The sequence below is a fragment of the Dreissena polymorpha genome, chromosome 9 (genome assembly GCF_020536995.1).
Source record: "Dreissena polymorpha isolate Duluth1 chromosome 9, UMN_Dpol_1.0, whole genome shotgun sequence".
In the NCBI taxonomy this organism is placed as follows: Eukaryota; Metazoa; Mollusca; class Bivalvia; order Myida; family Dreissenidae; genus Dreissena; species Dreissena polymorpha.
Window position 1 is genome coordinate 85,107,038 of NC_068363.1, and position 25,640 is coordinate 85,132,677.

Consider the following 25,640-nt stretch of genomic DNA (forward strand, 5'->3'; position numbering starts at 1 on the left):
ATCGTCTGTGCCTTCGTCGGCCTAAATGAATTAGAATTGACACAGGTGTCACCGGATGTTACAGTTAGTCAAACTGTTGGCTTTCTAGGAAATTTTATTGACTTTAAATTAGTATTGGAGACACCCCTGAAACTTCCCATATTAAATGTGTATCATCTTCATTCTCAACATCCAATTAATAAAAACTGAACTTGAAATAATAAATGCTGTCTAGTGAATGCATACCACGTTTTAATCAATGATATCTAGTCATACTAAAAAAATAATGTAAAGGGTTCTGTTACAGATTTGTATTTTCTTTAATACTTTGTATTGTCAATGTTTTGTCCAGTCAATGTTTTATTGAATGTCATAATATGTTTATTAACATGATATTAAAAGGGTTAAATAAAACACAATAGTCAATTTTTGATAATGTATTTCTTTTATTCTATATAATTTTACATACATACATACATATAGGCATTATGCATATAAACCAACAAATTCCTGAACATTTAATTACTTATATATAGGTCCGACACATAAAATGAAAAAAAAACAACACCCACCCGCCCGAATTTTCACCAAAATTTGGATGTGAATCTAGTTATTTATTTTCTATGGCCATAACAAGGTATATATGGTCAAAATGTAAATAGATATGATGAACAGTATTTTCCCACACCGTTTAAGAGGGATGCTTTATTTGAGCCCACGAAAATTGTTTAAGCTCATCTTCAATTTAAATGTTGGGCGGCTTTCAGTCAGACGAAATTGTTGAATTCGATCCTTTAATAATGTCTGTTGGTGTTTTTTCGGCCTAAGAACATAAAGTTCCCAAAATTCTATGTTCTCAACTTCTCTTTGACCTTCAAGTTATTATATTGGTTACTCATGAGGAAAGAAACCAGTCAACGGTTAAGGTAACAAGGGATTGTAACAAGTAAATAGCACATAAGATCACGAGAATGTTTCAACTTATTCTAATGAACATCAGTATGCTGCTTGAGGAATGGTATTAATTTTTGAGATCACAATTTGGGAGACAAATGCATGGCATGCATGTAAAATAAGACCTTCTACAATAGCACGTATTAACAGCTGCAAGTCTGGGCTAACTTGAATTACAAACGTTGTCTGCTATTTCTTGCACACTCATTAAGTGTTTTTAGCTCGGCGTTTTTGGAGAAAACCCGAGGTATTGTCCTGTCGTCCGCCGTCTGCCGTACGACATCCGCGTCGTGCTAAAACCTTAACATTTTGTTAAGGTTTTGAACATTGGCTCTAAAATCAAATTGCTTCCACCTACAACTTTGAAACTTCATATGGAGATACACCTTTATGAGTTCTACATGCCACACCCATTTTTGGGTCACTAGGTCAAAGGTCAAGGTCTCTGTGACCTTTAAAAAAAAATATTCTGACAAGCTTTTATTTATTTAAAACTGCCGAGCGTGGCCCGTTATGCGGTGCTCTTGTTAGTATGAAGGGATAATTTGTTTATCAATTCAATGCCCTGAAGATTTTCACAGCTCTCTAGGGGAAGTAACTGTGTTTGGTGGCTGCTGGTTTACATAAAAATGCATGGTTTGCTGTAAACAATAGTAAATTTTGAGCGAATGGGAATCTGCTGCACCAGCTGTCATTCAGAAGATACAAATAATGGTGATTGAAGTGATTGAAATGGAGATAATCAGTGTTAATGGCAAGCCTGAGCAATAATAACTGTGCAATAGTGCAAACCTGGGGCTTTGATGTATAGAATATATATTAGACTATAAATTTGTAAGACACTTTCAAAGGTCTTGCCAGCAAAGAGATACTGATGTTTTAAAATATCATTGTCTGACCTTAATGTAAGACAAACAATATAATAATGAATGGATCAATATGTTTAAGAGATGATTAAAGTAAGAAATTGTTTTTATGCCATCCTGTTAAGACTCTTGACAGCTTTTAAAGAAGTGCTAACAATTCTGATTGTGGCTGAAAATGATGCTTATTTTTTTAATGTGACCATACAGATACCTTTTCCAAAGGGATGAGAAAAGAAAATAAAACAGGTCATAGCATGCCAAGCATGTTTCATAAGTTAAGGCAATTGGCAAGAAAATAACCATTATTAAACGTTAGAATGCTTTAACAAGTTTGTCATATTTTTTTGCATTATTGTTACATAGTAGATTAAGAAAAATTTTTAATAATTATTTTTGCCAGATTACAAGAAATGCTGAAAATCTTAATTATTAGAAGAAGGTTTTATTATTTAATTTGTTGGGCATGTGCTGGTATAAAAAGGAAATTTGAATATATAAAGATTGCTGACCAAGCTTGGGTTTGCATTTATGGCCAGTCATTTGAAAGTCTATAATGTTTGTTCTACAGAAAGTAGAAAATGGTATTCTCAATATATTGAATAATTTATTATACTTTATGTATTGCACTCAACTGTTATTTGTTGGTATCTTACATGCAGTCTACAAAGCATGGGATGGCACTTACAGCCAACTAATAAGGGCCAGCCAGATCAAGGTCAGGGTAACTGTTTAAAAAAAAGTTTCTGCTAATTAACTTGAGTTAAAAGTTTGACTTAGAATGGGTATATTTTGATGAAATTGTATGTGCAGGAAGCATATTCTAATGGTCTCTAATACTTTGGATATCAAATAAAACTGCAATGTACAGGCAAAGGCTATTAGTATGGAGTGAACCAAGTGATACAGGTTTTGTTGGAAGGATGCCCAAACATTTTGCTTGCAATACTAAACCCATTTATGCCTAGTGGACTCTCCCATCCTTCTAAATTGGATCCATTTATTTCCAAAATTAGGGATGTCTAGTATATTTATTTTTATATTGAGAATATTTCTTACATAAATTCCTTTAAGCAAACAGCGCAGACCCTGATGAGACACCGCATCATGTTTTTTTAAAGCCTCTTTCATCAGTTGCTGTATATATGTGTATGGTGAAAATAATGTTTACTGAAGAAATTTGCAGAAAGAATCTGATGCTTCAAATAAAATTTACCAAAGATGTTTTTGTATGTAAATGTTCATGATTACCATGCATCTAGGTTAATTTTTTATCCAATTATGTCGTAATAATGTAAAACCATCCTTTAAAAATGTTATATGATGAAGCACATTAATGTCTCCATCATGTAAAACCATCCTTTAAAAATATTAAATAATGAAGCACATTTATGTCATCATCATTTAAACATTCTTTTTAAAATGTTATATAATGAAGCACATTTATGTTGTTATCATTTAAGAGTTCTTTTAAAAATGTTATAAGATGAAGCACATTTATTTAGTCATCATTTAAACGTTCTTTTTAAAATGTTTTATGGACAAGCACATTTATGTCATCATCATTTAAACATTCTTTTAAAAATGTTATATAATAAAGCACATTTATGTAGTCTTCATTTAAATGTTCTTTTTAAAATGTTATGTGATGAAGCACATTTATGTAGTCTTCATTTAAAAGTTCTTTTAAAATGTTATTTGATGAAGCACATTTATGTCGTCATTATTTAAACGTTCTTTTTAAAAATGTTATGTGGTGAAGCACATTTATGTCGTCGTCATTTAAATGTTCTTTTTAAAAAGTTATATGATTGAAATTGGCATGTTTTAACAATAAAACTTTAACATTGCAACATTTCAATGATTTATTAAATATATATATTTTCTTAAAGAAGCAAAAAGCAGACACTGATAAGGGTAAATAGTAATTACTTTTTATGCCCCTCTGCAAAGAAGAAGGGGTATATTGTTTTACTGGATGTCGGTCGGTCTGTCTGTCGGTAGACCAGGTAGTTTCCGATCAATAACTCGTCAACAAATTGACCGATTGGCCTGATACATCACATGTGCATTTGCCTTGGATAGTAGATGACCCCTATTGAAATTGGGTCACTAGGTCAAAGGTCACTATCACACTTATATTTTTTTGCTGGATGTCGGTCGGTAGACCAGTTCATCGCCGATCAATAACTCGTCAACAAAATGACCAAATGGCTTGATACTTCACACATGAATTGGCCTTGGACAGTAGATGACCCCTATTAAATTATGGTCACTAGGTCAAAGGTCAAGGTTACTATGACACTAAGTGTGAAAATCGTTTTTGATCAATAACTCGCCAACCAATTGACCAATCGGCTTGATTCTTCACATGTGCATTTGCCTTGGACAGTAGATGACCTCTATTGAAATTGGGGTCACTAGGTCAAAGGTCAAGGTCACTATCACACTAAGTATGAAATTCGTTTCCCATCAATAACTCATCAACAAATTGAGTGATTGGCTTGATATTTCATGTGTGGCTTGGCCTTTTACAGTAGATGAATGCCATTGAAATTGGGGTGACTAGGTAAAAGGTCAAGATCACTATCACACTAAATGTGCAAATCATTTCCGATCAATAACTCGTCAAAGAAATTACCGATTGGCTTGATACTTCTCATGTGCATAGGCCTTGGACAGTACATGACCTCTATTGAAATTGGGGTATTAAGGTCAAAGGTCAAGGTCACTATCACACTTAGTGTGAAAATTGTTTCCTATAAATAACTCGTCAACCAATTGACCGATTGGCTTGATACTAAACATGTGCATTGGCCTTGGACAGTAGATGATCCCTGTTGAAATTGGGGTCACTAGGTCAAAGGTCAAGGTCATAATCACACTAAGTGTCAAATTTGTTTCCCATCAATAACTCTTCAACAAATTGACCGATTGGCTTGATACTTCACATGTTGATTGGCCTTGGACAGTAGATAACCTCTAATGAAATTGGGGTCACTAGGTCAAAGATCAAGGTCACTTACATATTAAGAGTAATATATTTTCAGATCAAAAACTTGTCAAGTGATTCACGGATTGGCTTGATACTTCCCATTTGTATTATCCTTGGACAGTAGATGACCCCTACTGAAATTGGGGTCACTAGGTCAAAGGTCATGGTCACTGTTACACGATAAGTGGGAAAAGTGTCTCTGATCAATAACTTGTCAACAAATTTACGGATGGCTTGATACTTACCATGCCAATTGCCTTGGACAGTAGATGACCCCTATTTCAAATGGGGTCACTAGGTGAAAGGTCAAGGTTACTGTCACAATAAGTGGGAAAATTGTTTCCAATCAATAACTCATCAACGAATTGACCGATTGGCTTGATACTTCACATGGGCATTGGCCCTCGACAGTAGATGACCCCTATTGAAATTCGGGTCACTAGTTCAAAGAACTGTTTGGAGGGGCATATGTCTCCGACCGCGGAACTCTTGTTATCTTTTGCATGTTACCTTGCTAATTTCAATTATATAACTGCTGTTTGAACTGTCTTTCTGCAGTTTGTACTTTTTAGCTCATCTATTTAAAAAAAAAAAATTATGAGCTATTGTCATCACCTTGGCGTCGGCGTCGGTGTTGGCGTCGGCGTTGGTGAAGTTTTGCGTTTAGGTACACTTTTCTCATAAAGTATCAATGCTATTGCATTCAAGCTTGGTACACTTACTAACTATCATGAGGGGACTGGGCAGGCAAGGTTAGATAATTCTGGCTTGTGTTTTGACAGAATTATGTGCCGTTTTTATACTTAGAAAATTTAAAATTTTGGTTAAGTTTTGTGTTGAGGTCCATTTTATTCCTTAAGTATCAAAGCTATTGCTTTCATACTTGCAACACTTACTAACTATCATAAGGGGACTGTGCAGGCAAAGTTATGTAACTCTGACTGGCATTTTGACAGAATTATGTGCCCTTTTTATACTTAGAAAATTGAAAATTTGGTTAAGTTTTGTGTTTAGGTCCACTTTTTTCCTAAAGTATCAAAGCCATTGATTTCATACTTGCAACACTTACTAACTATCATAAGGGGGCTGTGTAGGCAAAGTTATATAACTCTGACTGGCATTTTGACGGAATTATATGCCCTTTTTATACTTAGAAAATTTAAAATTTGGTTAAGTTTTGTGTTTAGGTCCACCTTTTTCCTATCAAAGCCATTGCTTTCATACTTGCAACACTTACTAACTATCATAAGGGGACTGTGCAGGCAAAGTTATGTAACTCTGACTGGCATTTTGACAGAATCATGTGCCCTTTTTATACTTAGAAAATTGAAAATTTGGTTAAGTTTTGTGTTGAGGTCCACTTTTTTTCTAAAGTATCAAAGCCATTGCTTTCATACTTGCAACACTTACTAACTATCGTAAGGGGACTGTGCAGGCAAAGTTATGTAACTCTGACTGGCATTTGGACGGAATTATAGGCCCTTTATACTTGAATATTTGGTTAAGTTTTGTGTTTTGGTCCACTTTACCCCTAAAGTATCATAGATATTGCTTTCATACATGGAACACTCGCAAACTATCATAAGGGGACAGTAAAGGACAAGTTGCATAACTCTGGTTGTCATTTTTATGGAAATATGGCCCTTTTTTGACTTAGTTACTTTGAATATATGGTTACATTTTGTGTTTAGATCCACTTTACTTCTAAAGTATCAAGGCTTTTGCTTTTAAACTTTAAATACTTTCATGCTATCATGAGGGTACTGTACCTGGCAAGTTGAATTTTACCTTGACCTTTGAAAGACCTTGACTCTCAAGGTCAAATTATTAAATTTTGCTAAAATTGCCATAACTTTTTTATTTATGATTAGATTCGATTGATACTTTGACTAAACAACTCTTACCTGACATACCCCCCCCCCCCCCCCCCCCGAATCCCCCTCACCCCGAATCCCCCCTCAATCCCTCCCATTTTTATTTTTTAAATTAAAGACCACCACACCCTCACATTATACCCCCCCCCCACCCCCACCCCAAAAAAATAATTTTTACGCCCCCTGGTAGGTTGGCATATAGCAGTTGAACTGTCTGTCAGTGTCAGTCAGTCTGTCTGTCCGTCCGAAAAAAAAACTTTAACATTGGCCATAACTTTTTCACTTTTTAAGATAGCAACTTGATATTTGGCATGCATATGTATCTCATGGAGCTGCACATTTTGAGTGGTGAAAGGTCAAGGTCATCCTTCGAAGTCAAATGTCAAATTTATGGTGTCTGTCCGTCTGAAAACTTCAATATTGGCCATAACTTTTTTAATATTGAAGATAGGATCTTGATATTTGGCATGCATGTGTATCTCATGAAGCTGCACATTTTGAGTGGTGGAAGTTCAAGGTCAAGGTCACTCTTCAAGGTCAAGGTCATCCTTCAAGGTCAAAGGGCAAACAAATAATAATTTCAAAGCGGCGTTATGATGAAGCTGCACATTTTGAGTGGTGGAAGCTCAAGGTCAAGGTCATCCTTCAAGGTCAAGGTCATCCTTCAAGGTCAAAGGTAAAAAAAAAGAAAGTCAAAGCGGCCTTCTCATAAAGCTGCACATTTTGAGTGGTGGAAGTTCAAGGTCAAGGTAATCCTTCAAGGTCAAAGGTTAAAAAACACAAATATTTATTGATATTATTTTATTTTTGAAATACCATCCAACCATCCCACCCAAGAATCGTCCCCCCCCAAAAAAAAAACATTAAATAATTTTGTGTTTGCATTTTTTTTGCATTTTTTGGAAGATAATGTAATAAATGACCACACCCCCACACTATACACCCCTCTCCGCTCCACCCCTCCCTCCTTTGTGATTGAAATTGAGATAGGTCCCTACACCTTTAAAAAGAAAAATAGATGAGCAGTCTGCACCCGCAAGTCGGTGCTCTTGTTTCTTTTGGTTTAATCTTGCTTTTTTATTTTTTCAGATGCTGGGAAGACATCTGGAAGCGACCAGATCATGGTATGCCAATCACAGGATAAGAAAATAAATATATGAGCCTTGCTCTGGGAAATGGCTTATTGTCCCAGATAAGCTTGTGCAGTCTCCACAGGCTAATCACAGATGACTTATTGTCCCAGATAAGCTTGTGCAGTCTCCAGGCTAATCAGAGATGGCTTATTGTCCCAGATAAGCTTGTGCAGTCTCCACAGGCTAATCAGAGATGACTTATTGTCCCAGATAAGCTTGTGCAGTCTCCACAGGCTAATCAGAGATGGCTTATTGTCCCAGATAAGCTTGTGCAGTCTCCACAGGCTATTCAGAGATGACTTATTGTCCCAGATAAGCTTGTGCAGTCTCCACAGGCTAATCAGAGATGACATATTGTCACAGATAAGCTTGTGCAGTCTCCACAGGCTAATCAGAGATGACTTATTGTCCCAGATAAGCTTGTGCTGTCTCCAGGCTAATCAGAGATGACTTATTGTCCCAGATAAGCTTGTGCAGTCTCCACAGGCTAATCAGAGATGACTTATTGTCCCTGATAAGCTTGTGCAGTCTCCAGGTTAATCAGAGATGACTTATTGTCCCAGATAAGCTTGTGCAGTCTCCACAGGCTAATCAGAGATGACTTATTGTCCCAGATAAGCTTGTGCAGTCTCCAGGCTAATCAGAGATGACTTATTGTCCCAGATAAGCTTGTGCAGTCTCCAGGCTAATCAGAGATGGCTTATTGCCCAAGATAAGCTTGTGCAGTCTCCACAGGCTAATCAGAGATGGCTTATTGTCCCAGATAAGCTTGTGCAGTCTCCAGGCTAATCAGAGGTGACTTATTGTCCCAGATAAGCTTGTGCAGTCTCCACAGGCTAATCAGAGATGACTTATTGTCCCAGATAAGCTTGTGCAGTCTCCACAGGCTAATCAGAGATGACTTATTGTCCCAGATAAGCTTGTGCAGTCTCCACATGCTAATCAGAGATTACTTATTGTCCCAGATAAGCTTGTGCAGTCTCCACAGGCTAATCAGAGATGACTTATTGTCCCAGATAAGCTTGTGCAGTCTCCACAGGCTAATCAGAGATGACTTATTGTCCCAGATAAGCTTGTGCAGTCTCAAGGCTAATCAGAGATGGCTTATTGTCCCAGATAAGCTTGTGCAGTCTCCACAGGCTAATCAGAGATGACTTATTGTCCCAGATAAGCTTGTGCAGTCTCCAGGCTAATCAGAGATGACTTATTGTCCCAGATAAGCTTGTGCAGTCTCCACAGGCTAATCAGAGATGACTTATTGTCCCAGATAAGCTTGTGCAGTCTCCACAGGCTAATCAGAGATGACTTATTGTCCCAGATAAGCTTGTGCTGTCTCCAGGCTAATCAGAGATGGCTTATTGTCCCAGATAAGCTTGTGCAGTCTCCACAGGCTAATACGAGATGGCTTATTGTCCCAGATAAGCTTGTGCAGTCTCCACAGGCTAATCAGAGATGACTTATTGTCCCAGATAAGCTTGTGCAGTCTCCCAGATAAGCTTGTGCAGTCTCCAGGCTTATCAGAGATGACTTATTGTCCCAGATAAGCTTGTGCAGTCTCCAGGCTAATCAGAGATGACTTATTGTCCCAGATAAGCTTGTGCAGTCTCCAGGCAAATCAGAGATGACTTATTGTCCCAGATAAGCTTGTGCAGTCTCCACAGGCTAAATAGAGATGACTTATTGTCCCAGATAAGCTTGTGCAGTCTCCACAGGCTAATCAGAGATGACTTATTGTCCCAGATAAGCTTTTGCAGTCTCCCCAGGCTAATCAGAGATGACTTATTGTCCCAGATAAGCTTTTGCAGTCTCCACAGGCTAATCAGAGATGGCTTATTGTCCCAGATAAGCTTGTGCAGTCTCCAGGCTAATCAGAGATGACTTATTGTCCCAGATTAGCTTGTGCAGTCTCCACAGGCTAATCAGAGATGACTTATTGTCCCAGATAAGCTTGTGCAGTCCCCAGGCTAATTAGAGATGACTTATTGTCCCAGATAAGCTTGTGCAGTCTCCACAGGCTAATCAGAGATGGATTATTGCCCCAGATAAGCTTGTGCAGTCTCCAGGCTAATCAGAGATGACTTATTGTCCCAGATAAGCTTGTGTAGTCTCCAGGCTAATCAGAGATGACTTATTGTCCCAGATAAGCTTGTGCAGTCTCCAGGCTAATCAGAGATGGCTTATTGTCCCAGATAAGCTTGTGCAGTCTCCACAGGCTAATCAGAGATGACTTATTGTCCCAGATAAGCTTGTGCAGTCTCCACAGGCTAATCAGAGATGGCTTATTGCCCCAGATAAGCTTGTGCAGTCTCCAGGTTAATCAGAGATGACTTATTGTCCCAGATAAGCTTGTGCAGTCTCCACAGGCTAATCAGAGATGACTTATTGTCCCAGATAAGCTTGTGCAGTCTCCAAGATAAGCTTGTGCAGTCTCCAGGCTAATCAGAGATGAATTATTGTCCCAGATAAGCTTGTGCAGTCTCCACAGGCTAATCAGAGATTACTTTTTTTCTGCTTTAATGATATATTTTGTATTAAGAAAGTATCTGATGAGCAAAAATCCATTTGAGGTGGAAAGATCTTTTAGATTATCTTGTGCAGTCTGCGCAGGCTTATCAGGGAAGAAATTGATTTTGAGGTCGAAAGTGTCTTCCCTGATAAGCCTGTGCAGACTGAACAGGATAATCAGGGAGCAAATGCATTAAGGCGCATTTTTCCAGTGAGGCTCATATCTATTTTTGTTAGCTCTGCTGAGCACCTTGTGACCTATTGTGGCCAGTTTATGTTCTGTGTATTTTTATATTGGGTGTGCGATGTGTGATGTAATCTTGCATTATGGTTCAAGTGCGGTCAGAAACTAGGTCACCAGGTCAATCTTTGAAAAACCTTGTTTCTACTTGAGAAGCCAAATGTATTTATCAAATTTTAACGAGACACAGTCACAATTAATTATGTTTATTTTGACTGAGCTTATTGAGACTTGGAGTCAAGTTTGGTTAAAAACTAGATGAACAAGTAAAACCTTGTTACCACTCTTGAAACCAAACCTTTGACTGATTGTGAATTAAACTTGATGTAATTTTATTTTACCTTGACAATATCATTCTAAGCCAAGCTTAAATTATGGTTAGTTTAAACCTATTTATTTTAGCTTGATTGCATCGAAAGCCACAGGCTTATATAAATGCTCTCGAGTCCGTTTCCTGGGCCTATTACCAGTACTTGGTGTGTTTTGGGAAGATCTAAAGAACGCTCCCACAGTGGGGATCGAACCTGTGACCTCCCGTTGCTAGGCGAACATCATATCCATTATGCCACAGCGAACCTGATAATGTGTAAATTATGGTTACACATTGTAATGAAATCTAGTTCACTTGGACATAACTTTAAGCAAGAAATATCTGTAAAAAAGATAAATGGGGTTAATTTTGTGGTCAGTGGTGATGAACAAACAAAAGTTATCTATGAGATCAAAGATAGCGCATGCCTTTTATAAGCAGTTCCTAGATGCATCACATGCAAATCAATTATAGGGTGTTGTGCCGGATTTCGTGGCTGATTTCGCTTAATTATATATTATCAATCAGAAATCTATATTAAATTAATAATAAAAAAACACAAGAAGAATGAAAATAATTGAAAGCATATAGGTCAGCTGGCAACACACAATTTATTCTTACATATTTAAAAAAGAAATACCCACGGTCTTCTTTACTAAATATGAGGACACAGCCTTAAAGTACAAACACTCAGGCGCTGACAATCTTTTATATATAAAGGGGCACACACAAACTAGCTGTATTGATGTCAAGATTTGAAACTGCTCTCTCAAGCTTTATCATTAGGAGTGAAATGGTTTCATGCTGAACAAGCAGTTAACATCATTGCTAAAGGCACTGTAGTATCCCTGTTCATACCTTATACTTCCCAAAAATAGAAAGTCGAATAATATTTTAATGTACTGTGTGAACAATTGTTTGTAGATTGCACGTTTTCTACTTCGAAAAATTTCAGACCTTCCCCCAGGAAATTTTATATTCAATTTGATAAGTGCTTACATAGGTGAGCTAAGGTGAAAAGCTGGGTTAAACAGCTGTGCAGAAAAACACTTGAAAACCCAGGAGAGTCCACAATATTGATTAAATTTGCCTTCAAAATATATATCCAGGTTGTAATTTGGTTCAAGTGGGGTCAAAAACTAGGTCAACAGTAAAATCTGTATGATAATCATCTGCTTTTTTCTAATGTCAAGGATTATAACCTGACAGGTTAAATGTGAAATTTGGTAAATTAAACAGCTTGATATTTCTCAGCCATGCATTTATGAATGTGTGTGTATTTAGAAGTTAACCCTTTGCATGCTGGGAAATTTGTCAACTGCTAAAATGTCGTCTGCTGAATTTCTAAAATTAGCATTTTCTTCAATTTTTTTCCAAAGAATAGCAAACAGTTTGGATCCTGATGAGACGCCACGTTCTGTGGCGTCTCATCTGGATCCAAACTGTTTGCAAAGGCCTTCAAAATTTGGTTCCAGCACTGAGAGAGTAAATCAAGGTTTTCCAAGCCTGTGGCTGCCTTGGGTGAGGACCCAAAGTGTTTCCCAGCACTCCAACATAATTAAATCACTGAACTTACAAAAGTTTGGAAGATTTTTTTTAAAAGCTGCTTTATCCAGCGTATAAATTTTTTAAAGAGATTTTCAATTTTTATGCGGTCTTTATTGTTGTGGGCGGATCCGTGAGTACTCAGAGAAAACCCACCTGTCTGGTATGGTGATCTCCTATTACACTCACATGGCCTTGGAGCCGCCATTGACCTTGTGAGAAATGCATGCATCAACAAATCGCTTGTCCGGCAGCCATCTCTATGAAACTAGGTCAATATGTTGATTATGACAATATGTAGACTGAGTTTGTGACTGGGTAAAGTGCATCCACATACTTTGCCATCGGATCAACTCTTAGCATTAACATTTAACCACTCTAGAAAATACACAATTACAATGCAATATTGATGTCACTTGAATTGAATGATTGTCTTTTAAATATTTATGCCAAGTTCAATTCTAGGTCTTGTGTGTTTAAAAACTAGGTCACAAGGTCGGATTGTAGAAAAAGCTTGTTACCTCTGAATCGTGACAAAACTTGGTCAGAATGTTAATCCATTTATGCCCAGCGTCTAGAAAAAGGCCTTTGCGAACAGCGTAGACCCAGATAAGATGCCGCATGATGCGGCGTCTCATCAGGGTCTGCGCTGTTTGCTTAAAGGAATTTCTGTAAGAATATGGCTCTGCGCTGTTTGCTTAAAGGAATTTCTGTAAGAAATATTCTAAATATAGAAATAAATATACTAGACATCCCTAATTTTGGAAATAAATTGATCCAATTTAGAAGGCTGGAAGAGTCCATTAGGCATAAATGGGTTAATCTTGTAAATATCAAGGCCATGAATGAACCTTGGTCAAGTTGGGTCAAAAAATAGGTATGACTTGAACTCAGGTGAGCACTCCAGGGCCATCATGGCTCTCTTGTTACTTAGTTGATTATTTTAATTCTTAACCCATTTATGCCTAGTGGACTCTCCCATCCTTCTTAATTGGATCAATTTATTTCCAAAATTAGGGATGTCTAGTATATTTATTTCATATATTTAGAATATTTCTTACAGAAATTCATTCAAGCAAATAGCGCAGACCCTGATGGGACGCCACATCATGCAGCGTCTTATCTGGGTCTAAGCTGTTTGCCAAGGCCTTTTTTCTAGACGCTTGGCATAAATGGGTTAATACTTCAATAGCAGTTTGTAATCTTTAAAGCTTAAAATTCAAGTAAAGGTCACAAATCTTACCTCATAATAATTTGCGGTAAAAATGCACAATATATTTGTAATGGTACTGTATATTTATTTGGGTGGGTAAATGTATTAGGAACTATGTGGTTAACCCATTTTATGCCTAGCGCCTAGAAAAAAGGCGTTGGCAAACAGCGTAGACCCAGATGAGACGCCACATGATGCGGCGTCTCATCTGGGTCTGAGCTGTTTGCTTAAAGGAATTTCTTAAAGAAATATTCTAAATATAGAAATAAATATACTAGACATCCCTAATTTTGGAAATAAATTGATCCAATTTAGAAGGATGGGACAGTCCACTAGGCATAAATGGGTTAATGGAATGGTAATCTGCCACAGGTTCCATATGCAGTCCCTGCCAACATGGAATGCTCTGTCAGGATTGAGTCCCGAGGGATGAACCCAGAGATATCGGAACAACAAACAGTCAAAGTCATACGACCTGTGCCTGCCATCTTTATTCAGACAGACAAGAAGATCTTTAAGCCGAGTCAAGAAAGTAAGCGAGGATTTATATGTTGTTTTCAATGCAGATAAAGGAATCAGAATAGGCAATTCTAGCTGGATTTTTTCTGAAAGTAATAGGAGTTATTTCCCTTTGTTTGTTGAAGTTGTTATTGGGCACAGTTGCAGTGATGCGTTTGAAGGCATCTATTATAAAAATTACTGGATACAAGAGACTTTATTGAATGTTGGCTTGAATTAATAATTTGAAATGTAAAGTAATGAGAAGCATGCATTAATATCATCACAAAATCATTGAAAAAGTTTAAGTATATATTTAGGTTTACATTTAAACAATATATATAAACCATCTGATTTGCAAAAATGCATAGTTGAGCGTTATTACAGTAAAGTTACGATAGGATTTGAATAAAAGTGCCCCTGACTCCGCTATGGCATCACTTTGAACATGTTCTTATTTGTAATAGCATATAAGCAAATACTGTGACATAATAAAATATGTCCTGATAGCTCTTCGAACATTTTTAGGATGGAACATCCATTATGATGTGGACATATTTTAAGCACATTTTATTAAGTTAGCCACCCTCATTTTAAGAGATTAAATTTGAAGCCTCAAACTATTGTATCTATTACAAAATGTTATGCAATACGATTTGAGTTTTAAGTTCCGCCCTGGATTTTTTTGAAACAGTTTGTGGATATCAATGAAAGGCATTATAGAGTTGATCACAATGAATGACATTATATAGTTGATATTAACAACCAATGACATTATATAGTTGATAACAACCTATGACATTATATAGTCCATATCAATTACCTTTGTTACAAGAACTATCCTTTCATCAATAATTATGTAGTAGGCTAAGTAACAAATTATTATATTATTAATTTTGAAAGATTTAGATAGTAATTTAGATGGAAGAATATGACTATTTTTAGATGCAGGAAGTCATGTTATTTTAGAAAGGGAAGCCTCAACCTGTCCCGTCTCTTTTCATTTCGATTATCTTGTTTATTTAAAGGGATCTTTTCACGGTTTGGTAAATTGACAAAATTGAAAAAAGTTGTTTCAGATTCGCAAATTTTCGGTTAAGTTATGATATTTGTGAGGAAACAGTATTACTGAACATTTGCCATGGTCTAATATAGTCATTATATGCATCTTTTGACGATTTAAAAACCTAAAAATGATAAAGCGTTGCAACACGAAACGATTGAATAATTTGGAGAGTTCTGTTGTTGTCGTTTAAATTTGTGAAACTACGAAGATTGCTTATATAACGTAAAAAATACGCTTTTAATGTATGTTTGGCAGGATAGCTCAGTTGGCTAATGCGTTTTTACTTCAGGATTCCGGGGGTCACTGGTTCGAGCCCTACTGCAGGCTACTTTTTATGTCCCCCACCCACTATAGTGGGGGACATATTGTTTTTGCCCTGTCTGTTGGTCTGTATGTTGGTATGTTGGTCTGTTTGCTCCTACTTTAACATTTGCAAGAACTTTTTCAATATTCAAGATAGCAACTTGATATTTGGCATGCATGTGTATCTCATGGAGCTGCACAATTTGATTGGTGAAAGGTCAAGGTCATCCTTCAAGGTCAGAGGTCAAATATTTGTGGTCAAAATCGCTCATTTTATGAATACTTTGGCAATATTGAAGATAGCAACTTGATATTTGGCATGCATGTGTATCTCATAGAGCCGCACATTTTGAGTGGTGAAAGGTCAAGGTCAAGGTCATCCTTCAAGGTCAGAGGTCAAATATATGTGGCCAAAATCGCTCATTTTATGAATACTTTGGCAATATTGAAGATACCAACTTGATATTTGGCGTGCATGTGTATCTCATGGAGCTGCACATTTTGAGTGGTGAAAGGTCAAGGTCATCCTTCAAGGTCAGAGGTCAAGTATATGTGGCCAAAATCGCTCATTTTATGAATACTTTGGCAATATTGAAGATACCAACTTGATATTTGGCATGCATGTGTATCTCATGGAGCCACACATTTTGATTGGTGAAAGGTCAAGGTCATCCTTCAAGGTCAAAGGTCAAAAAAAATATAAAAAATTCAAAGCGGCGCAGAAGGGGACATAGTGTTTCTGACAAACACATTTTTCTTGTTTTTCCTTTTTTAAATTTTATTTTTGATTTTTTACTGGAGCTTTTAAAATTTAATGTTTACATTTATCAATATAAAGCATTTAATGACAAACTTCAAAAACATGCCAAAATCTGTGAAAAGGCCCCTTTAAAACAAATAGCAAGGAAAAAATATATAAAAGCTGCGGTCATTGCTTCTCTGTTATTGTTGCTGAGACAGTTCAGGTGATGTGATTGACTTAAATGTTTATAAATGTCATTAATGAAATTGAATTGCAAGGCTTAGAAAATGGACAGAAAACGGTATTATTTGGCACAAGCCAACTGCCCCATATTGGGCTGATCGAGGACAGAGAAACCATAAAGAAGTACAGACTTCATTTGCTGATCTTGATGAAACCTGTTCATTTCAATGTTAGATATGGAATGTTTGTGATGGTTATAGTCTTCAAATTGTCAGTTTTTATTTTTTTATTTGAGTGTTCATATGCCTCTTTTTGCTTTTTAGTTTAAATAAGTTATCGTTCTTGCGATTGCCTATTATTTCGTGTCTACATGAATTGAACAGCTTTTTTAAGGATGTCATGTAGTTGTTGACACAAAATAAACCTACCAACTCCATTTCAGTTTTTTAAAGTGATTTATTTCTTTTTATTTAATTCTAATACAAGACCTGTAACGGGCCTAGCCCGGGACAACAAGAAAGTAAGACCTCTGTTCAGTGGTCTGTTGTGGACTTTTTTCTTCTTTAATACAAAAAGTGACTGGTTAAATACCCATTATACACAAGACGATATAATGTTACATCAAGAAAAGATCAGTTTATTACCAAAAGAGTGTAACTAATTAATGACATTTTGGCCTAACTGCTTGACAGTACATGAGAAAGTCAGCTAGGTAAATAAATTAATAACTTGCACGCCATTATTCATTGTTTTTGTAAACATAAGGCCACGCCATAAAATTGTTCTTTTTGTAACTAAATGATTTTTCTAATGTTCAAATATTTGTAACGTTACAAGGAGTAATTTCAGTCACTGAAAACAAATTGCTTATCATATACATTAGATTATAGAATCAGCAACTTAAATATATTGAAATGTTTAGACTATTGACCAGTTTTGAACTTCAACGTGTTTTTTTTCAGTTCGGTTCAGAGTGCTCAACACAGATGAACATTTGAAGCCAAAATCAGAGACACTGGATGTTGAAATAAAGGTAATTGATGACATTAAGGCAGTCAAAACTTCATTAAGTGGAGTTTGAATAAGATTTCAAACATAAAGAGGGCTTCCTTGAGCGTTAAAGCAATTTCTTTGTGCATTTTGTCTTAAAGGTCTGAGGAAAAGAGTTAGGGAAGTCCATTTGAGGTAGAATTGTGAATACAATTATTTTTATAATGGCTTGACATGTTCATTGAGTCACATAGATTGTAAATGGATTATATTGGTTTGATGCAGGTAACGTGTTGCTAACAAATCATTATTATAGGCATTTTGTGTAGAATGACAGCTTATAAGTTTCTTATTATTGTCATTAAATTTTTTTTTTCCAGTAACAAGTACATATGCCACCATTCATTAGAATCTTTAAATTGAACGGTATAAAGCTAGGTTTGAGGGCAAAAGTGTTGTATCTTATACAGAAATGTGAAGCAGCTACTACTATTTGCAATAATCCATCTCCTAGCTATTAACCCTCCGGGTTGCTGGGAGTTTTTATCAACTTTCTGTTTGAGCATTTATCCACAGAAGCTCAAAATTTGATGTTGACAGTAACAGGAATTGTGTTTGTTACAATGTATTAAGTTGATTGAATTCAATTTTATAGACAAACTTGTAGCTTATTTTTTTACATAGAATTCAGTTTAATCAGGTACAGCTTTGAGCTGTGCGTTTGCACTCATAAAAGCTTAAAGCATTCAAGAAGAACTACAGATGTCCATGCCAAACACTTGAAAGGCTATCTTTCTAATAAATAATGATATCTTTTCTTTGCATAAAATTTGGCTCCCCTCAAAACACTTTTTCTTATAAGGCCTTTGACAGGTTTAAAATTAATGTATAGTGTAAGAATTGTCAAACAATCTTAAATGGGTTACATAATGTATCAAAATGTTATCAAAGTTGTACATGATATAAGGTAAATATTCATAGAAAAGTAAAGAGTGTATGTTTACTGAAATTGAACCACATCCACGATTGCCCCGACTTTTCCTTTGTCATCATTAATGTTAAAATATCTTTTAATCACATGTTTTTCCAATCACAAGCAAACTTGTCTTGTGTAACGCACATCTCCCTACTTCAATGGTCAAGGTCACTTTTAAAGGTCAAAGGTTAAATTTTACCCTCAAACCACTTTTACCAGACTGCAACTTCACCATTCATCATTCATGTTAACATTTTTTTTACCTCAAATGTTCACCAATTGGCAAGTCTTGCGTACAAAATTAATGTCTCAAGAGCTTAAATGTCAAGGTCACAGTAAAAAGTCAAAGGTCCAAATCGTATCATAATTTATCATGCAATTATGAAATAACACATTAAATGTGTCTTGTTCTGAGAAAATTGGGCTTAATGCATGTGCGTAAAGTGTCGTCCCAGATTAGCCTGTGCAGTCCGCACAGGCTAATCAGGGACGACACTTTCCGCTTTTATGGTATTTTAGTTTCAAGGAAGTCCCTCCTTGCCGAAAATCAAGTTTAGGCGGAAAGTGTCGTCCCTGATTAGCCTGTGCGCAGGCTAATCTGGGACGACACTTCACGCACATGCATTAAGCCCAATTTTCTCAGAACGCGACTCAAATATGTACAACATGTTTAGAAAGCATGTCAATGACCCAGGTCCCCAGCTTCCTGGTAAAGGTCACAAATCAAGGTCAAAGGTTAAATTTGAGCACTAAACAAGGTTTCAAAACTGCAATTTCATATTTCATCATTGACCTTTTTAATAATTTACCATAAAAGTTCACCAAGTCTAGATGGATTTTGCAAGAATGTATTTGTTTTCTGAGTGTTGAATTATTAAAATGAATCTTTTTTTGTATTTGTATTTTTAGGATTCCAAGGAAAATGTCATTTTCAAGAAATCTTCCCCTGACAGTAAGTATGTCTTCCCAAGGGAGATTTAGTGTTTGATGGAAGCATTTGTCTGCAGATGATTGAGTAGTGAGATTTGTCAATGAAGGATCCATTTTACAGAACAGCCCATAATCCTATTGATTTATTCTAACCTATTAACAACTTGAACAACAACAAAAAACAACGTCTCTAAGATTATGCTAATAGACTTTTCCCAGAAAAGCACGAGTTTAGAAAAAACCACTAATCACCCCGGTACAAACAACGCTGGTCTATTATATCAACCAATGATAGCTTACAGCTTACTTTAACGGTTGATACAGTGTGTGATTTTGAAAGGATTATAGATGGGTCAGCTTTATTTGTACCAGCAGATTAGTGGTTTTTTCCAAAAAGTAGTTTTTTCGGGGATGCATGTATTGTAAACTTCTTTAATTACATAGGCGCAGAAACATGAACATATTTATTATGAAAATACTATGAAACTGTAATTTTTCAACATGCTATCAACTTTTTTTAAAACTCACAATATCTTATAGAAGTTACCTTTCAATTATGGATTCAAACAGGAGACAAACTTATTTTATTCAACTTGCTAATTGTTTAAGCAGATTTTATGCTTTAGATTCAATCTTGTTCAATAATATATGTGATCAATTTAAAATGTTTATGATAAATACTACAATTAAAATGCCAATGTTAATGCCTGATAGTTCTGTATAACTTCAAACTATGGTTGTATTTTCCTAGCTATACAGACACATATTTAAACAAATACATATTCCCTCTAACCACATGTATATGATTTTAGTACTAATAATATTATGAAGAAAAAACAAGCATGAAAATACCAAACAGATTATTTTTCAACTCATATTAACACACACCTTTAGACATCACACACTGCACATGTGTATGATTTAAGTACCAATATATATGTGAAGAAAAAAAACAACCTTCAAATGCCAAACAAATAGTTTGATAACTAATGGTTCAAGGGAGATTTGGAAAATACACTGACAGACATTGCAGACTTCAATCAGATTTTTACTACTCTCTAAGTAGAATTATAAATGATTTGCATTATTTTTGTACATTTTATTGATTACGTCTTTGCTACTCAGTGTTTGTTTTTGGGCGGAAATTTGTCCCTGATCCAAATTTCAAAAAGTATTTTTTCTCAAATGACTCTACAAAAACCCATTGAAGGTTTCTCACACATTTTTGTACCAATCCTAAAGTCCGCGACCCCAACTCCCAATATGGTGAGAGAAAACTCTGCTACGGTTATGAACTTAAAAAGTGTCCCAAGGACTACTTCTAATGCTTTAAATAGATATTTTACTTATCAATCATAAAAACAAGACATACTGTGTAATTAAATAAATACTCCTTTAATAAAACAAAAAGTCAAATTTATGAAAAAATAGAAACATACATTAAAATAAATCTGTCAAAATAAGGGACACAGGCAATACTTTATTATATCATAGTTATCATGGAAGGTTTATGTTTCCATTTCCATTGATGGCTAAGAGTTTAAGTCAAACTATTGTTGTTTCTTTGAAACATAAATTGACAGGAGTCTTGCAAAAGAATCATCACTGGACAGGCTTGTCCCAAGCTATCCTGGCCGTATATGACATCAGACACATTTTTGAATGACGCGGCTTAATTGGAAATAAACAATCAATTACTGAGCTGCAAATAGAATAATTTCCAATCTGTTCTTAGGCTTTGTCTTTTCTTAGACATTGTTTATTTCATAATAGATTGCTGTTGACATTCTTTTTTGGGAGAAATACCACCAGAATAAATCAATGGCTTGGTGCTGTAAAGTGTTATCATCTTTGATAATTTTGATAAAATTATGTACAATATTTCTTTAAATAAAAAACCCAAAATGAAAGTTGCCATTCGTAGAGCCCAAAAGTGCAATATTGTGTAGAAGTCTTTCTGTTTTGTTATACAAATAACTTATGCTTTAATTTCTAACTTACTAGTATAAAACAGTGTTGAAAGCATTATCTAACTAGATAAGTTACCATTTGGTTGCACTGCTTGTTAATCTTTTTCCACTAAGAAATGCACTTTGACACATTTGAAGTCCTTTAGAAAATCAAATTAAATTTGAGTCCTTTCTTAATATATTCAATTTTGAAAGGCTTCATTTCCAACCCTAAGATACTGGTAAGTATAAAACATGAACAGACTGCGAGTTACTAGCTGGCTGTTCTGGTTGAATGCTGTTTTCTTATAGCGATTTTCACTTTGCTGCTTAGTGGGAAGGGTTAAGCTCCCTAAAACACTTAAGTGCATGGTGGAGTTACATGTTATGAGGTAAGTCACATTTATTATGTATGTCACTTCACTTCTTTCAGAGTTATGTAATGAGCTATTGGAGTTAGGGGGGGGGGGGGGGAGGGATGTGTCCCTCTATCATATTCTTGAAATCAATGATTTTATTAATAATTTGCAAAAGTTACTTCTCAGAAACTGATATTCAGATTTTACAAATTTACAGAAATATTCTTTAGGTGACCTTGAAAGTCCTATAAAATATTTTGTTTTGTTTTTAAAAATACATGGCAAACAGGTAACATGGCATTTTTGTCGTAAAAGGATGTTGTTTTTTTTTACAATTTAAGCAACCACATATTGATCAGTTGATTAACCAAATTTTGCCCTAAAAAGTAAAATATTTTGGCAAAGGGAGTGTCATTTATATAAAATCAGAGGCAACCAGAAACATCAGAATAAAAAAAACTGACCATATTTTTTAACTTTTTTACAATCTAGTCCAGTTTTTCTTTCAGTTCTGTTAAATTGTTTCAAAGTAACACTTCTGGAGGCCTAATTATCTTCAAAAAATAGCCAAAAAACCTCAATGAGTATCTTTCAGTTATCAAAAAAACATACAAAGATGTTATATCAGTATTATGTTTTTGCTCAGACATTTTTATGCAATTCATGCAATTTTCAGTTGCTCCACACAGCAAAGCCTCTTGCTTTGTATGCATTGAAACCTTTTTGGGTAACATTTCATTGTCAGCAGCAATGGCGCTCCTGTGAGAAATAAATTGGAAACAAATGATTTAATTAGGCTGTTTCCGAACAACTTGAGATAAATTATATTTTGATTTTAGAAAAACCAGACAGCATTATGCTGCCATTGAGTACCATATCTTGAAATTATTTTGTTATATCATTTTTAGGTGCGGCAAATCAGCGAAGGATCTAATCAGTTTATAAAGACCTAATGGCTACATAAAAATGAAAATCTTCTTTTCTGAAACAGATTGCATGAATGTCAAATCAATTTCACAGAAATGTTCCTTGGGTGACTGTTTATGGAATTCGGTAATAACATTTTCATTAAAAAAAATCATGGCCATCATAGTGTTTAACAGAACTGAACCTTATAAACACTCAAGAAAATTCGGAAAAGTTCCTTCAAATTAAAAAATGTTTATTGCATGAGCTGGTTTGTTCCCCAAACTAAGCAATTTATAAAATAAAGCAAAATTAATACTGCAACAATAAGCAAAATGTCTTAAAGAATGACATAAAGTATTAAAAATAAAATTGTCCTTATATTAAAGTTGTGTTCAAATCACTTTGACTTGGTATATATGCCCCTATAACAGACCTGCTGCTAACGACGCTTACACTTGCTGATCTTGGCAAAATAATATTTCAAGCACAGTCATATATTTATGTGCTAGAAAAAAAATAAAAACTAATAACAAGTGACAATTTTATTTTCCATTTAATTCTGTATTCCATACTCTAATATTAACATTGTTTTAAAAATGTTTAATAAATACACTGGGAAGTTGTAGTGCCACTGCGTATATGATATGGTGTCTGCCTAGTGACTTGGAGGTCACAGGTATAATAAATACACTGGGTAGTTGTAGTGCCACTGCGTAGATGATATGGTGTCTGCCTAGTGACTTGGAGGTCACAGGTTTAATAAATACACTGGGTAGTTGTAGTGCCACTGCGTAGATGATATGGTGTCTGCCTAGTGACTTGGAGGTCACAGGTTTCATAAATACACTGGGTAGTTGTAGTGCCACTGCGTAGATGATATGGTGTCTGCCTAGTGACTTGGAGGTCACAGGTTTAATAAATACACTGGGTAGTTGTAGTGCCACTGCGTAGATGATATGGTGTCTGCTTAGTGACTTGGAGGTCACAGGTTTAATAAATACACTGGGTAGTTGTAGTGCCACTGCGTAGATGATATGGTGTCTGCCTAGTGACTTGGAGGTCACAGGTTTGATAGTTGTAGTGCCACTGCGTAGATGATATGGTGTCTGCCTAGTGACTTGGAGGTCACACTGGGTAGTTGTAGTGCCACTGCGTAGATGATATGGTGTCTGCCTAGTGACTTGGAGGTCACACTGGGTAGTTGTAGTGCCACTGCGTAGATGATATGGTGTCTGCCTAGTGACTTGGAGGTCACAGGTTTGATAGTTGAAGTGCCACTGCGTAGATGATATGGTGTCTGCCTAGTGACTTTGAGGTCACAGGTTTAATAAATACACTGGGTAGTTGTAGTGCCACTGCGTAGATGATATGGTGTCTGCCTAGTGACTTGGAGGTCACAGGTTTAATAAATACACTGGGTAGTTGTAGTGCCACTGCGTAGATGATATGGTGTCTGCTTAGTGACTTGGAGGTCACAGGTTTAATAAATACACTGGGTAGTTGTAGTGCCACTGCGTAGATGATATGGTGTCTGCCTAGTGACTTGGAGGTCACACTGGGTAGTTGTAGTGCCACTGCGTAGATGATATGGTGTCTGCTTAGTGACTTGGAGGTCACAGGTTTGATAGTTGTAGTGCCACTGCGTAGATGATATGGTGTCTGCCTAGTGACTTGGAGGTCACAGGTTTGATAGTTGTAGTGCCACTGCGTAGATGATATGGTGTCTGCCTAGTGACTTGGAGGTCACAGGTTTAATAAATACACTGGGTAGTTGTAGTGCCACTGCGTAGATGATATGGTGTCTGCCTAGTGACTTGGAGGTCACACTGGGTAGTTGAAGTGCCACTGCATAGATGATATGGTGTCTGCCTAGTGACTTGGAGGTCACAGGTTTAATAAATACACTGGGTAGTTGTAGTGCCACTGCGTAGATGATATGGTGTCTGCCTAGTGACTTGGAGGTCACACTGGGTAGTTGTAGTGCCACTGCGTAGATGATATGGTGTCTGCCTAGTGACTTGGAGGTCACACTGGGTAGTTGTAGTGCCACTGCGTAGATGATATGGTGTCTGCCTAGTGACTTGGAGGTCACACTGGGTAGTTGTAGTGCCACTGCGTAGATGATATGGTGTCTGCCTAGTGACTTGGAGGTCACACTGGGTAGTTGTAGTGCCACTGCATAGATGATATGGTGTCTGCCTAGTGACTTGGAGGTCACAGGTTTAATAAATACACTGGGTAGTTGTAGTGCCACTGCGTAGATGATATGGTGTCTGCCTAGTGATTTGGAGGTCACAGGTTTAATAAATACACTGGGTAGTTGTAGTGCCACTGCGTAGATGATATGGTGTCTGCTTAGTGACTTGGAGGTCACAGGTTTAATAAATACACTGGGTAGTTGTAGTGCCACTGCGTAGATGATATGGTGTCTGCCTAGTGACTTGGAGGTCACACTGGGTAGTTGTAGTGCCACTGCGTAGATGATATGGTGTCTGCCTAGTGACTTGGAGGTCACACTGGGTAGTTGTAGTGCCACTGCGTAGATGATATGGTGTCTGCCTAGTGACTTGGAGGTCACACTGGGTAGTTGTAGTGCCACTGAATAGATGATATGGTGTCTGCCTAGTGACTTGGAGGTCACACTGGGTAGTTGTAGTGCCACTGCGTAGATGATATGGTGTCTGCCTAGTGACTTGGAGGTCACACTGGGTAGTTGTAGTGCCACTGCGTAGATGATATGGTGTCTGCCTAGTGACTTGGAGGTCACAGGTTTGATAGTTGTAGTGCCTCTGCGTAGATGATATGGTGTCTGCCTAGTGACTTGGAGGTCACACTGGGTAGTTGTAGTGCCACTGCATAGATGATATGGTGTCTGCCTAGTGACTTGGAGGTCACAGGTTTGATAGTTGTAGTGCCACTGCATAGATGATATGGTGTCTGCCTAGTGACTTGGAGGTCACAGGTTTGATAGTTGTTGTGCCACTGCGTAGATGATATGGTGTGTGCCTAGTGACTTGGAGGTCACACTGGGTAGTTGTAGTGCCACTGCATAGATGATATGGTGTCTGCCTAGTGACTTGGAGGTCACACTGGGTAGTTGTAGTGCCACTGCGTAGATGATAT

The 25,640-nt window shown here is 36.6% G+C and overlaps 1 protein-coding gene across 4 annotated transcripts in view; it reads left to right on the forward strand.

The window, feature by feature from the left end:
* The window catches only part of LOC127846688 (pregnancy zone protein-like), a 573,673-nt gene that overhangs the window by 39,646 nt on the left and 508,387 nt on the right, over positions 1-25,640 (forward strand). For all 4 annotated transcript variants that reach the window (XM_052378170.1, XM_052378172.1, XM_052378173.1 and 1 more), the window contains exons 4-7: positions 7,755-7,789; positions 13,985-14,144; positions 17,367-17,437; positions 19,280-19,322. In XM_052378170.1, the coding sequence (XP_052234130.1) occupies positions 7,755-7,789; positions 13,985-14,144; positions 17,367-17,437; positions 19,280-19,322 (309 nt within the window). The remainder of the gene's footprint in view (positions 1-7,754; positions 7,790-13,984; positions 14,145-17,366; positions 17,438-19,279; positions 19,323-25,640) is intronic.